General features: G+C 45.5%; 1 protein-coding gene across 5 annotated transcripts; it reads right to left on the reverse strand.

Annotated features, from left to right (window-relative positions):
- Positions 1–1,044: 1,044 nt before the first annotated feature.
- A4GNT (alpha-1,4-N-acetylglucosaminyltransferase) lies at positions 1,045–14,612 on the reverse strand. Of its 5 annotated transcripts, none has more exons than XM_070493378.1 (4): positions 14,330–14,612; positions 9,807–10,239; positions 3,817–4,420; positions 1,045–1,178 (listed from the first exon to the last, which is right to left on the reverse strand). In XM_070493378.1, exons 2-4 carry the CDS (start codon positions 10,215–10,217, stop codon positions 1,168–1,170), a joined length of 1,026 nt encoding a protein of 341 aa, XP_070349479.1. In that variant the 5' UTR covers positions 10,218–10,239; positions 14,330–14,612; the 3' UTR covers positions 1,045–1,167. The 5 variants fall into 5 exon arrangements, with proteins under 5 accessions (XP_070349479.1, XP_070349478.1, XP_044610802.2 ...); XM_070493377.1 differs by lacking the exon at positions 14,330–14,612 and adding an exon at positions 11,542–11,699; XM_044754867.2 differs by lacking the exon at positions 14,330–14,612 and adding an exon at positions 11,542–11,699 and having other exon boundaries at positions 1,045–1,183.
- Positions 14,613–15,024: the final 412 nt, after the last annotated feature.

Below are 15,024 nucleotides of genomic sequence, written 5' to 3' on the forward strand. Positions count from 1 at the left end.
AGAGGTGGACTCGGGACTCTAGGCAGCCCACAGCAGGAGTGCCCTCTGCTGTCAACTGCTGGCATCACACCTTGGAAGCCAGCTCCGGATCCCACTTTCCTGAAGGGCATCTGAGGTGTACAGACAGGTCCCCCAGGGCTAGGATGCTGGCCACTAACGGTCCCTGAGGTGAGGTTAGGTCAAGGGTATATTGTTGGGTTTTCACAGCTTTGATGTATACATAGGCATATAGGCAGAGGGGGATTTTACATAAAAATCCGTTTTGCTGGTTTCTTTGGAAAAATCTGAGGATCTGGCAACAGAAGAAGGCTTGCCCTCTCACATATCAAAAAATGGGCTGGGGGCCGGCCCCGGGGCCAAGTAGTTAAGTTCGTGTGCTCAGCTTCAGCGGCCCAGGGTTTTGCTGGTTTGGATCCTGGGCACGGACATGGCACCGCTCATCAGGCCATGCTGAGGTGGCGTCCCACATAGCACAACCAGAAGGACCCACAACTAGAATACACAACTGTGTACTGGGGCGGGCAGGGACTTGGGGAGAAGAAGAAGAAAACAAAGAAGATTGGCAACAGACGTTAGCTCCGGTGCCAATCTTTAAAAAAAAAAAAGGCTGGAGCTGACGGGGTACCTCTTCTGTAAGCAGAGCCTACGCTCTAGCCCAGTCCCTGAAAAACTCACTTCCGAGGAAGTCTGTGCACTTAAAGAAGAGACGTTTCTCAGGAAAACGATCTCCTCGCCTGCAAAATGAAAATGCAGAGTCAGCAGAACCAGGACCTGCTCTCTCCGTCTGGAAACAAACCCAAGGCCTGGCGGGCTAGGACAGACTGCAAAACTGCAACAAAATAATGAAACGTTTGTGTCCTTGGTACAGAAAAAGTGGTTACAAATCAAGAAATAGAAAAACAACCCAACAGAAAAGTAGACAAAAGGTATTGGGCAATTCACAGAATAAGAAAATATAGGGGCCACCGGGGGGCACAGTGGTTAAGTTCACACGTTCTGCTTCAGTGGCCCAGGGTTCACCAGTTCGGATCCCAGGTGCGGATGTATGCACCGTTCTCATCAAGCCATGCTGTGGCAGGCGTCCACATATAAAGTAGAGGAAGATGGGCATGATGTTAGCTCAGGGCCAGGCTTCCGCAGCAAAAAGAGAAGGATTGGCGGCAGATGTTAGTTCAGGGCTAACCTTCATCAAAAAAAAAAAATGAAAGAAAGAAAGAAAATATAAATTACCAATTAAACATGTGAAACACTCAACCCCACCAAAATTAACATGACAATGAGATACACTTTTTAAACTACTATATTGGTCAAAATTAAATAGATTTTTGGCATTGGTGAAGGATGGGAAATGGGCAATTTCAAATAGCCTTTTTTAAAACAATTTGGCAGCACATATCAAAACCTAAAGTCTTCAAAAATGTGGTAACCAGGACTTTTGCTACAGCATTACATGTACTATTAAAATTAGAATCAACTTAAATTTCCACCAGTTGGGTATTGATTCAAATAGTTTATGACATACCCTACAATGAAACACTCTATAGCCAATTTTTTTCTCCGTAAAATCTTGTTAGTTTGAAAGTCAAAGAAGGAATGCAGGATTTGAAAAAAAATTAATATGGGGGAAACACCAGCATGGCCTATTTTCAAAATGTATCATGACATAAACAAGCGGCCCAGACACACAAAAGGCCAGAAGGAATCCAGGCTCATCCAGAGCCCCAGAAATCCCATCCTTCTACCACCTCTGCTCCTTACTTTGCCCAATCCCCCCTCATCGCCGTGTTTTGAGTATTCTTTTCTACTAAATAAACTACATTTATTAATTAATGCATCATTATTTCCTATATTTTATTAATCAAAAACATTTTACTGACAGTTAAAGCTCCCTATAAATGTTAAATTATCAATACTGAATTCATATAATCACAGCCCAGCACATAGAAATGGGACATTCAGGTTGACCTAGTTGCTCCCATCATGAAACAGTTGATACACTTTTGAAATATTGAAATATTTCTAACCAAATGCTTCAGGACCCTAGGGGTTGGGAACGTTAGTTGGAGAACCCCTTGTCGTGCGTTCTCCAGATGGGGAAATGAGATCCAGTGTGTGGGACCCTACCCCTCCTCGAGAGGGCTAGCCCTAGGAATGCTCCCCTGGGGAGACCATTGGAGAGCTGAAAACCAGCAGGGTTTCTGGTGACACAACTCAGAGGGCAGCCATGGGGAGTAGCAGCAGGCCTCAAAACCTAACTGTGGTGTCAGATAGCTAAGAATCCAGAGCCAGCAGCTGGGAATAAATAAAGCTGGGGCAGGAGACATGATTTGTGAGTATTTTTACAAAGACTGTCAGAGCAGTGATTCTCAAAGGGGGAAATACCAGAATGAAAGGGGATGGGTGGCTATAGCTTGAAAAAGCATCATAATTTTATATTTGGAAAAAAATATAAACTATTTTTTCCCATAAAGCAAACTACCAAAAGGAAAGTTCTAGAAAATCTTGGCTGATGAGTATTTGTAGAAGAAATATTAATTCTCATACCTCCTGGAAAGAGGAGGTGAAGTTTTATGTGACTGTAAAAGGGGCAGCAGTTTTTAAATTTTTGAATTTGTAATTTGTTTTTTTGAGCCAGTTGGGGTGTGGTAGGGAATAGCAGACCCCCTGAGGAGGGGAGGAGACTATCCCAGGGGGATGTGGACAGTCACAGAATATAAGTACTAGAGACGTGCAATGGACTGAATGTTTGTGTCCCCAAAACTCCCCATGTTGAAATCCTAACTCCTGATGTGATGATACTAGGAGGCAGGGTCTTTGGGAAGGAAATTAGGTCATGAGGGTGGAGCCGTTACGTGTGGGATTAGTTCTCCTATAAAAGGGACCCTAGAGAGCTCCCCTGACTCCTTTCACCATAAGAAGATTCAACAAGAAGTGTGCTGTCACCCAGCAGAGGATCCTCACTAGAATAAGACCATCATGGCATCCTAATGTTGGACTTCCAGCGTCCACAACTGTGAGAAATAAATTTCTGTTGTTTATAAGCCACCTGGTCTATGGTACTTTGTTATTGCAGCCAGAACTAAGACAGGACCTTGTCTGCTTGATCCAGCTGTATGTTCAGCTCTTAAGTTAGCACTTGGCACACAGAAGAGGCTCAAGTAATATTTATTGACTGAATGCATTAATGACTGTCAAAATCAGTACTAGAAATCAAGTCTCTTTTTTCCTCAGTCAGTTCTCTAACAGGTGCTGGAATTAATCTTGCAGAAGTAAATGTAACATGTAGCTGCCTATCCCAACACCCCATTTCTTCTTCCTCCTTAAACTTCCCAGCCTCTCTTGCAGCTACATTCTGACCAGTGAGATGTAAAGGGAAGTGCTGTATGGTAGGTGCAGGAAGTCTTCATAAAACAGAGGAGGTATTCCCTTCCTCCTTCTTTCATCCTGCTGCCTGAAATGCAGACATGAAGGGCTGGAGATCAAGCAGCCATATGGACCACGGGCTGTGGACATGAAGGATGATAAACAGAAAGATGCAAGAAGCCTAGGTCCCTGAGCACTGTAGTGACCACACCTGCCCTGAATTGCCTGCCTTCAGACTTCTTCTACATGAGAGAGAAATAAACCTCCATATGTTATATACCAATGGTCTTTGGGACTTTTCTATTATAGACAGAGAAAGCTAATCCTAACTGATATCGTGAGTAAACCCCCACACCCCTGGGGAAGTGGAGATCCAGTGAGAGCCTGGCACTCCAGAAATTGCCCAGTTCCACGACATAGCAGGAGCAACCCAGCCTCGGCTCTACGTATCACCTGGACCCAGCTCCTGGGTGACCGACCCCTCTGAGCCTTGAATCAGGACCCTGTGCGTCCTGGGACAGTGCTTCCGGTAGAGATTCTCCGCCAGCGTGTTGCTTCCTTGAACCACGGTCCTCCCTTCCTTGTTCATGTAGTTCCACAGATGCAGGGCGTAGGAGTCGTTGAAGCTCGGGTCTGTGTCCCAGACTTCATAGTAGCGCCTCCACTGTCGAAAGGGAATGGGGTAAAATCTTTGGGGGTGTAAGAAGGACAGGTTCAAACACCTGAGGTCGCTCACCTCTTGGAAGTCTCCGAGTTTGCACCATACTCTCAACATCCTCGTCATCAAATCGGGACCCTGGTGGCCCCAAATGGCTGAATTGTAGTGTTCAACAAAGTTTTCCATGCACCCCCACAGGAAGGGGTGGCGGGGGAGGAATCCAAACACCCCGTTACTAGAGATCTTAGAAGACTGCGCAGCCAAAAAGTTCTCGTCAGGGATGGGCCTGATGGAGATGACGTCGGTGTCCATGTAGACGCCGCCGTACTTCCAGATGACCGCCAGGCGGCACGCGTCTGAGCTGACGTAGAGCCAGTGTCTCTCTGTACTGCTGTTGACCTGCAGGAGCAAGTGCAAATCAGCCGCCAGCAGCAGGGGCAGAGGGAGACGCTCACAGCCGAGGGCAGCCCCAGGGTAGCTGGAGAGGAGGAAGCAAGCCAGCCTCCCGAATGCCGAATTTTGCAAATTTACCAAACTCACCTCCACCCAAAAAAGTTGCCTTTAAGTAAAAAGTTTATAGCAATCAGTATCGATGGGAAGGTTTTAGTAGCTTTTAAAGATTTCATGAAATTGTTAAAAATATAATAACAATAATTAAAGCAATGGAAGGGGAAAGAAGAACCCCGGGGGGATTTCACAATGAACTGTGTGAGTCATTTTCAGCAGGGTATACATTAACCACAAACATGAAACTCTGAAGAAAGAACTCTTAACATCCTAAAAATGCTAAAAACTATAAAGAAAAATAAGCTAGGAAACTATAGAATGGGTCAATATGTATGCTCTTTGAGAAATTGGTAAAAGAATCTTAAAATGCATGCATGCATGCCTTTGTTCACTAATTAATTTCTTTAATAACGTTCATTGAGGGGCTGCTTACTATGTGCCAAGCTCTATTATAATTGCTAAGGACACAGCAGTGAACAAACAGACAAAATTCCAACTGGGAAGAGATAGTCCATAAACAAATAAGTATATAATATATTATATTGGGTGTTCATAAGGGATATGACGGGAAAAAAGATGAGTGAAGGGGCTATTAAGGGAGCGAGGTAGAGCTCTATCTTATCTTGAGTTCCAGCAGAAACTTGAGTGAAGTGGGTGGGTGAACACTGCTGACATCTTAGAGAAGCGGGTTCTAGGTAGAGGGAACAGCCAGTTCAAGGGCCCTGAGACAGAAGCACGCTCACTCTTTACAGGAACGGGAAGGAGGCAATGTGGCCAAAACGGAGTGGTGACGGGAGAGGGATGGGAGATGAGATCAGAGAGGGCTGGGGTGGGAAGGGAGGGTGGATCACGTAGGCTGGGGTGAAGACTGAAATGATTTGTAAGGTTCAAAAGAAAGGAGTGATGTGATCTGAATTAGTCTTAAAAGGGTCACACTGGCCACTGTGTGGAAAACAGATGGGGGGTGGGGGAGGGTGGTTGGGAGGTGGCCATGGCAGAAGCAGAGAAGCAAGTTAGGAGGCTGTTGAAATAATCCAGGCAAGAGATTACGGTGGAGAAGGAGGATGATAGAGGAGGTGAGAGAAGTGGTCAGATGCTGGGTACACGATAAAGACAAAGCCCGTCCAGATTTTGACGGGTGGGACGTGGAGTGGGAGAGAGGAGTCAAGGATGACTGCAGATGCTAAAATGTGAGCAAAACAGAAAATGACTTTTAAAAGAATAAAAATAAATCATTAGAAAATGGCATTGTTCCCAAGTGGGATGCTAAAATTTTGAATACAGAAAGCAAAATAGATTTTTCTGAATTGAAATAGGTTGATTAAAAGATTAAACAACAATCCTTGGCTTATCACAAAATGAACATTCTTTAAAATTCTGCGATGAAGCCAAATGAGAGCAGGTCAACTAATACTTTGCAGGAAGCTTCCCACGAGTTGTTAACATCATCGTGCTGCATACAATTGCTGAAAACCTCATAAAAAATAATAGCTAAATTTTATGAAAAACTGTTCCAAGCTCTTTATAAGCTACGCAAATCCTCAAAGATCAGTATTATGAATAATCCCATTTTTCAAGTGAAAAACTAAAAGGACTAAGAAGTTGAATAATTTGTCCAAGGTAAGAGAGGAAGAGGATGGATTTGAACCCAGGCAGTCCGGCTCCAGAGATCCAATCATTCAGAAGAAACAAGGTTTTGGTAAAAATAAGTAAAGTTGATTATTTGGTCAATTGGTGATTGTTAATGAACAGACCCAGAGATGAAGGATATCAAAAGCCACATAGAACCAGAGGAGGAGAGAGCCCGGCTTGATATGGGCATTGGGCTACCGTCAACCTAAAATACAAGAGACCCCATGGGGTGGAGCACCAGAAAGGGGATTAGGGTCTGGATGCTCATCCCCTCAGCACCCCACAGTACTCCTCCCTGGGCATCTTCAAGGCCTACAGTTGCCAAACCAGTGCAGCAAACCCAGGGGTCACCAGCAGGTCATGGCACATTGGGTCATCCCTAACAGCTGGTCCCCAGCTATCCTGAGGTGGCCTCAATGGGGCAGAGCATGCCACAGCCCAGCCCCCCAAGGGTATGCTGGTGTGACCACTGTAGATGCATGGCCTTATGTGGTCCCTGCAGGCTCGGATGGGGCAGACACTCTGTGTCCCAGGGCCCACCTTGTTCCTAAGACCCAACATAGTAAAATGAGGCACAGCTCAGAGCAAATCAAACTGTGCTCCACAGAACATTAGCTCCAAGGAAATATTTATGTCATGCTGAAAGAGGGTTCCATGCTCAAATAAATTTGGAAAATCCTGGGTTGAATCAAATTAAAGTTTCTTTAGTTCAGAACTACACAGAGCCTACCGTCTCCTCATGTGCGTGATTAGTCTGTGAGAAAAGGATGCAGTGTGCAACATCTCCCAAAACAATTTGAGTAGAGATTTCTTTTTCCAAGGAGCAAAACCCAATGCAGGTAAAGTTAATGTAGCCCAGGCATGCGGGAAACCAGGCCTGGAGCCAGCACACGCCTGTTCCTGTGCAGTCCTAGAGCGCCGTCTAGCAGGCTAGCACTGAGAGCCACAGGGACCCAGCCTGCGTGTCCCCTCCACCCGGTCCCTCTTCACTGCCCGCGCCTGCCCCCCTGGCCCTCGGCCTGCTCTGCCGCTGCCCAGAGCCACACTGGTCACCACCTATTTGCTGGGAACCCTTGCTGACAACTGCAGGTGAAATCTCCACCCGGCAGGTCACTCCACCTCCTCCTGACGGGTCCCAATTTGAGATTTCAGGCTCTTCAGAGAAGAGATGGGCACACTAGGATCTAGAAATGAAACAGGGCCAAGAGCAAAACTGACCACTGCCGCCAACACACACACACTCAGGCTGTCGCTTAGTCCAGAAAATGTCTCCAGTTGACAGCAACTAGATGCAAGTGTGTCCTCCACCCAGGACAGCCCGCCTGGTCCCCAAGTGAATGAGGCAGGATGGGACCACAGCTATCCTTTTTATATATAAATATGGTAGGGGACTGAATAATGGCCACTCAAAAATACCAGGTCCTAAGTCCTGGAACCTGTAAATGTTACCTCTGGAAAAAGGGTCTTTGCAAATGTGATTAAATTAAGGATGTTGAGATTGGGAGATTATCCTGATGGGCCCTAAATGCTATCACAAGTGTCCTTTAAAGAGAGAGACAGGGACCAGCTGTGGCCGAGTAGTTAAAGTTCTGTGCGCTCTGTGTCGGCAGCCCAGGTTCCAGAGGCCAGATCCTGGGTGTGGACCTACTCCACTCATCAGCCATGCTGTGGAGGCATCCCACATACAAAGTAGAGGGAGATTGGCACAGATGTTAGCTCAGAGCAAATCTTCCTCAGCAAAAAAAAAGAGAGAGAGAAAGAGAGGCAGAGAGAAAGTTCACACACACACACACACACACACGCAGAGGAAAGGGGGAGGTGAAAGTGGAGGCAGGGAGTGGAGACTCTGCCCCAGAGCCTCCCTGGGGAATGGGGCTCTGCCAGCACCTTGCTATCTGCTCCCCGTGAGACTGATTTGGGACTTCTGGCGTCCATAACTGTGAGAGAACAACTTTCTGTGGTTTTAGGTCACTAAGTTTGTGGTGATTTGTTAAGCAGCCCCAGGAAACTAATACATGTGCCTTCCTAATGGCCTCAATTTTGCCTCTTGGCCTGCAAAGCCTAAAATATTTACCATCCGGCCCCTTACAGAGAAAGAGTTTGCTGGCATTTGGTCCAGCCTGTGATTAGAACTTAGACAGGACTTTACATGGCAAGCAAATGGTATTATTTTGATGTCAATTTTCAAATTACTTTTTATTTTTTTAATAATTTTATTTATAAAATTAACATATTCTCATCACTAAATTCACTTCTAATCCAGTCACCCTGAAACACCTACTAGCACTGTGTGTTGTGTATTTTCTTCAGGTCTTTTTTTTCCATATAGATGTGGCAGGGGCCAGGGCATATCTAAAATAATTCTAATTATGTTATAATGTAAGAGTATTTAATTCCATATTGTGTGATAGTCTTTATAAGAAGCCATGCTTAAAGCCCACATTATGGAATCATTGAGTGCTTGGGCTATTACTTCCTTAAGTTTTACCTGGTTGTGGGTCCTCTGTGAGAGAAATATGTAATTGAAATATTATTTCCTTATTATGCGATGTTACCAAGATGAAGATTGCAAAATTCCTAAGAGCTCCAGGAGTTTCTTGATCATATCTTAACATAACCCAATCTCACATAGCAACACTCCACCTGATCCTTCATGAATTTTCTATTTACATCATTTTCAAGTTAAATATTGCCTAGTGCCCCTTCAGGTGCAAAATAGTCCAGCATAGATGGGTTTAAAATTGTCAGTTTAAACTGACAAAATAGATGTTCTGTACACCTGGAAAAGACATAGAGACTCATTCCGTTAAAAATGGTCTCAGGGCTGGGGCTGGCCCCGTGGCTGAGTGGTTAAGTTCGCGCGCTCCGCTGCAGGCGGCCCAGTGTTTCGTTGGTTCAAATCCTGGGCACGGACATGACACTGCTTATCAAACCACACTGAGGCAGCGTCCCACATGCCACAACTAGAAGGACCCACATCGAAGAATATACAACTATGTACCGGAGGGGCTTTGGGGAGAAAAAGGAAAAAATAAAATCTTTAAAAAAAAAAAAAAATAGTCTCAGGGCTGATGCCATGGTGTAGCAGTTAAGTTCACACCCTCTGCTTCTGCAGCCCAGAGTTCACCAGTTTGGATCCTGGGCGTGGACCTACACACTGCTCATCAAGCCATGACGTGGCGGCATCCCACATAGAAGAACTAGAAGGACTTACAACTAAGATATACAACATACATACTAGGGCTTTGGGGAGAAAAAAAAAAGAGGAAGATTGGCAACGAATGTTAGCTCAGTGCCATTCTTCTTCACCAAAAAAAAAAAAAGAGCTGCCCACTCCATACCCTGCCTGCCCTCTAAAGAATGAAAAGAAAAAAATGGTCTCAAAAATAACCTAGATCTTAAGAAATAAGGCTGGAAACAAAAGACATCAGGCTACAGATAAGCCTGATGTCAATCTCTCCTGTTTACTTGAATCAGGACTCAACATAGTAGAAAGAAGGCAGGCAAGAGTCAAAGGATCTTGGTTCTAGTCTCATCTCCAGCACTGAGTCCTTACCCTGTTTACCCATCTATCAAATGAGTAGGTTGGATTCATTTTCTATGGTCCCTCCCAGCACTGACATTCTAAGATTCTCTGAGCACTTACTTGAGCGTACCATGAAGACAATGGCGTGTCTTCAAACAGCCTTTTCATATCCAAAGGGAAGAGGAAAACATTGTCTATCGCTGAGAGGAGGGAAAAGGCCGAGGCAGTGGAGTTTGGGGGCAGCTGTGTGGAATCGTTGAGACCCTTCATAAGGAACACCACAGGCTGCTCAGGGTAAATCCTGGCAGCTGACTCCACAGCACAGGAGACCAGCGGGGATGGCTCCATTCTCTCCGAGCTCTCCAGAAACACGATGCTGCGTCCCTGGCCCAGGAGGGCTTCTGGATCCTGCAGGGCCTTGGAGGGAGGCAGGCAGGAGAAGAGGCAGCTGGACTTCAGGGTGAGCTGGTAGAGCAAGCCACAGGCAAGCAGCAGGACGACCCACAGGGAGAGCTGGAGCTCCTTCAGCATGTCCTCCTCTCTCAGCCTGCTCCTTCAAATCAACACAGATAATTAAAAATGATATTCACAAAACCTGATCAAGACAGCACACAGAAGATGATACATAAATATCACTTATAAGCTTAGATTTTTAAAAGAAGTGGTGGATTCTGCTCTCTCACTGCTGCAGCCCGGGTTCATTTTCCAGTCAGGGAACTGGACCACCCGTCTGTGGGTCGTCATACTGTGGCGGCTGGGTATTGCTGTGATGCTGAAAGCTGTGCTCTAGGTGTTTCAAATACCAGTAGGGTCACCCACGGTGGACAGGCTTTAGTGGTGCTTCCAGACTAAGACAGACTAAGAAGAAGGACCTGCCCACCCATTTCCGAATAAATGGTCCGTGAAGACGCTGTGAAGAGCAGCAGAGCATTGTCTGACAGAGCACCAGAAGGTGAGAGAGTGGCGCGGAAAGACCCGGCAGTCTGTACTCTTCACAGACTCTGTACAGACTCTGTACACAGAGTTGCTAGGATGGGGATTGACTCGACAGCACGAATAACAACAAAATAAAATACAATCAAATCAAGTCCTTTAATATGGAAAAGAAAAATGCATTAATTAGAGTTTATCTGTGGAATTTAAGGATGATTCAAAATACAAAAATAGTTAATTAGTTAATAGGTAAACTATTAATGAAATGCATTATCTTAACAGATTAAAGAAGAAAAGCCATATGGTCATTTTGACTCAATAGATGCCAAGAAAAGGATAAAATCTGACATCCATTCATGGTTTTTAAAAAGCACCAGGAAACTTTCTTAAGCTGACAAACGATGTCTGCCAGAACACACAGTAATCATCACACTTAATATGAAGCATTTCAAACATCCCCATTAAGACCAGGAGTATGATATAGAAGTCCATTGTCACTGTTACTATTCAACATCGTTCTGATAAGTCTAAGCAATGCAATGAAACAAGAGACAGGTATTTCTACTATGAATATTAGAAAGGAAGAGGCAAAAATATCACAAGTTGTAGAATATAGGATTACCTACCTAGAAAATCCAAGATAATTTACTGAAAAACTAATAGAACTAAGATGAAAATTAACCAAGGAAGCAATCCGAAGGTGGGAGTTAAATAACTTGCCAAGACCACACAGGTAACCAGGAGCAGAGCAGGGACTCTAACGTGGGTCACCTGTCACCACAGCCCAGGCTCTGAGCCTTCACCTGCAGGACCTCCCTCTCCATAACTCCAGGAGAGCAGGGATCTCAGTTCTTCAGTGGTCTGTTTTTTGCATGCCATGTAACTCTTTTAGAAAATACAAAACCAACGAATCAGAGCTTACCTTCTAGCCAGAAACTTGCAGTTAGTTAATATCTGAGGTCTTAGCAATGATAAGTTTTTCCTGCTATACTTTCTGATAAATCACCACCTAATCTCCCAGTTCAACACTGGGAAGGAAGTCATTGGCAGATGGTCAACGCTAAACACAAGACTTTCCCAGGGAGCTCCTCCCTTTCCTAAATTACTCTAAACACAGGGACTTGGGGACAAGAAGGGATTCACATGATATTTGAGGTGACTCACACACTAATCCTGCCTGTTCACGGATCTATCAGGAGGGTTATAAAGCAATGATTTCACACCTGGAGAAAATTGTGTCATAGTACAACCCTAGAACCAACAGAATGTGCCCCTGAGAGACTTAGCTTCAATCAAAATCATAGCAAAGACTTGGGGAGGTTTCTTCACCAGACAACCCTGTAAGTTAGTCCCAAACGTTGCGCAAGGTTTGATTAAAAGAAAAGAAAATCCATCACCACAAATAAGCAGCGGACAAAACCCGGTAGTTCAAAGGCCTGGTGATCTGGAACAAGAACTGATTCCCCAGTGTCCATTACAGTGGCTTCAGGAAGGGTCCCTTTGCCCCAAGTTCCCCCTTGTGGGGTATGAGTTTCCTCCCAGTCTCACAAGGTCAGCTTCATCGCCCTCCACTGATGTGGCAGTCCCTACATCTCCCAGGGTAGCATTCTCCTGTGGTCTGCTCCTCATTGCTCCTTACATGAGCACTTAGTAATTCTCTTTGGAGCCATCCTCTGCTCAGGGAACCACCTAACTTCAGTCCAGAGCCTTCTTTTGTCCATAAACAGGTATCCCGGTTCCCCCTGGATGTTCTTGTGTGAACAGAGAGTTCCCCTCCCGAGCGACTTTGGATCCTGACATAGCAAGTCCTACATCAAGGGAATTAAACCTTCCCGCTCATTGATGGTGTTGGGGGAAGTCATCGAGAAGACATAACCACTGGTTGACACTTGAGCTGGACCCAGGCAATTGGAGGCTCCCCATCTCCTCCCACGTCCTAGGAATGTGCGTTCCGTTTGCCTTCCCCATTCCCAGAAGCAGCCCCAAGGATACAGCCTTGACATAGAAATGTGGTGTTGAGACCATCTGGATGGCATATGTGACTAAGCCCTGTTAAGGCCTCTATATAAACTTGTCAGATTTGGCAAGTGGGTGAGTACATTGTCTTGCAGCCAGCCAAGAGAAACCATGTAAGTTCCCTTGCTTATTAAACTTGCCACCTACCAATCTGGAGTGCTCTGCCTGTTTGTTCTGTCCCTCCCTGCCCTCCACATTCGGGGGCCAGTTTCAGATTACAACTGAGAAGCTCCCAAGAAGGTTGGGAAGCAACAGATGGCTTCTCGTTTTCTACGTGGCTGAGGCTGCCCAAGAATAGCTCATAGGGTCTCACACACCTCTTCCTTTCAGAGCTGAATTTCTTCTCTGGACCTCATCAGTTCTAGGCTCAGGTACCTTGGCATCATTCCAAAGTCCGCTGTCGTTGGATAGATTGGTTGTTCTTTCATTACAGAGGCGAGGGGAGGCAGTGTTCTGCCCTTGCACTGGGGTAACTGGAGCGCTCCATTTGTGGGAGGGGTACCTTCCTCATGCCTGTGTCTAAGGTGGGTCATGTGCTCTGGTGCCTTCCAACTGCTGGCACAGTGGCCAAAAACCACTGAACAAGTGGTCAAGGCAGAGAACAGTGAAATAGTTGGTGGTCTTTGTCACAGGGATGAAAGGGAGCATTCGTGATGCAGTGAAACCCCAAGCACAAGAAGTAGGACCTGTCTGACCAAGAACCAAGTAGAGGGTAGGATGGAAAGAGCACTGAGTTTGGAGTCATGCCTCTACCCATGCAGGCTGAGGGCACCAGAGCAAGTCCCTAAGCTGCCTGGATCTTCAGCTCCTTTGTAGAGTGCAGAAATAACTGAGCCCAGGCTCGTGGTGAGGATGAAAGGACCCTGTAAACCAAAGAAGCAGTTCACACTTTCCACCCAGGAAAAGAGAAGAAAAATGGAACACTATTACTGTAGATTTGGACTCCCTGATGACAAACATTAAGTTGTTGTTGTTGTTGTTGTTGTTGCTGTTTTCAGATGAATGATATCTGTTTCCCAGTGAACTTTCAAAAAGGGAATACTCAGCCACATGTGAGAGTTGATGAGATATGCGCAGAAGCCAGCAGTCAGTCACTGATCCCTAGGGCATTTTTAGGACCACAACTGATGTCCTTCCCAAGTCTTTCCGAGGAGGCCTTCTGTCATCTGGGCCACTCTGCCAGGAGCTTCCCAGGATGCCCAGATCCATCCATTGAGCCTTCCCTCTGGTGTGATGAGCAGAACTGAATTTCCTTCCTTCTGCTCCCCTTTCTGCCTTGTCTGCTCGGTGCCACACTAACTCTCTCTCTGTATGGGCAGATCCCACAGCAGCACCTCCTAACCTGGACTCCATGGATCCCCAGAGGCTCCAAGGATGGGCCACAGCTTGCATCAGTACCTTCACTCTGGATGCCCCTTACCCACAGCTTCTCCTACATATCACCTAAGGAGTGTCCCTGCTCTTTGACCCTCTGTGACATTAACTCTGTTCAAAATTCCTCCAGACATCTTCACCACACAATCTCAGGCCTTCTCCAACCAGCCAAGCAACTCCTAGGAACCCACTGTAGGTATCTGAGTAGTGATTTATCTTTAAGCAATGGATGGATCTGAATACATTGGTGACAGTCACATACGCATCCAGATACTGTCTACTTTCTTAGGAGTTTCTGCCTGTTGTGAGAGAGATCTTACCTCCTCCTTTGTAATGTAGGTCAGACTTGGTCAATCCAATGGATTAGGGTTGTTGTCGCTGAGTGATGAGGCCTTAGGAAATGTAGATTGATGTAGCCGCAAATAAATGAACAGGATGGCAAAAAACTCCGAATCTAGTGTTCTTTCTATTTTACAATGCTGTTCTTCAGATATTTGTAGCTAGTGCAAAGGAAATGCAACACAGGAAGGTAAACCACAGAACCAGAGCAGAAATTTCCCCAGCTCTCCAGCCCTATGGATAACCTCTGATAACCTCAACTGCAGGCAGCTCAGTGTTTGGGCCTAGACTCCCTCTGCTATAAAGGATTTACTGTGTCAAGACGGAAAAGTTAAAGGAATTGTTAACAAGAAATGTTTGTTGAGTTGAATTACACGTGAAAAGCACACCCCTTAGTTCTATAGCTTCTTTGAACTCCAGTTTATTGCAAAAAGGAAATACTCAAGCCAACAATACTTGTCTTATTTACTTTGGAGGCTTTAGAACCACAGTTCCGGTGATAACCTCAACTGCAGGCAGCTCAGTGTTTGGTCCTAGACTCCCTCTGCTATAAAGGATTTACTGTGTCAAGACGGAAAAGTTAAAGGAATTGTTAACAAGAAATGTTTGTTGAGTTGAATTACACGTGAAAAGCACACCCTTTAGTTCTGTAGCTTCTTTGAACTCCAGTTTATTG

This window comes from Equus asinus, chromosome 21 (genome assembly GCF_041296235.1).
Source record: "Equus asinus isolate D_3611 breed Donkey chromosome 21, EquAss-T2T_v2, whole genome shotgun sequence".
NCBI lineage: Eukaryota > Metazoa > Chordata > Mammalia > Perissodactyla > Equidae > Equus > Equus asinus.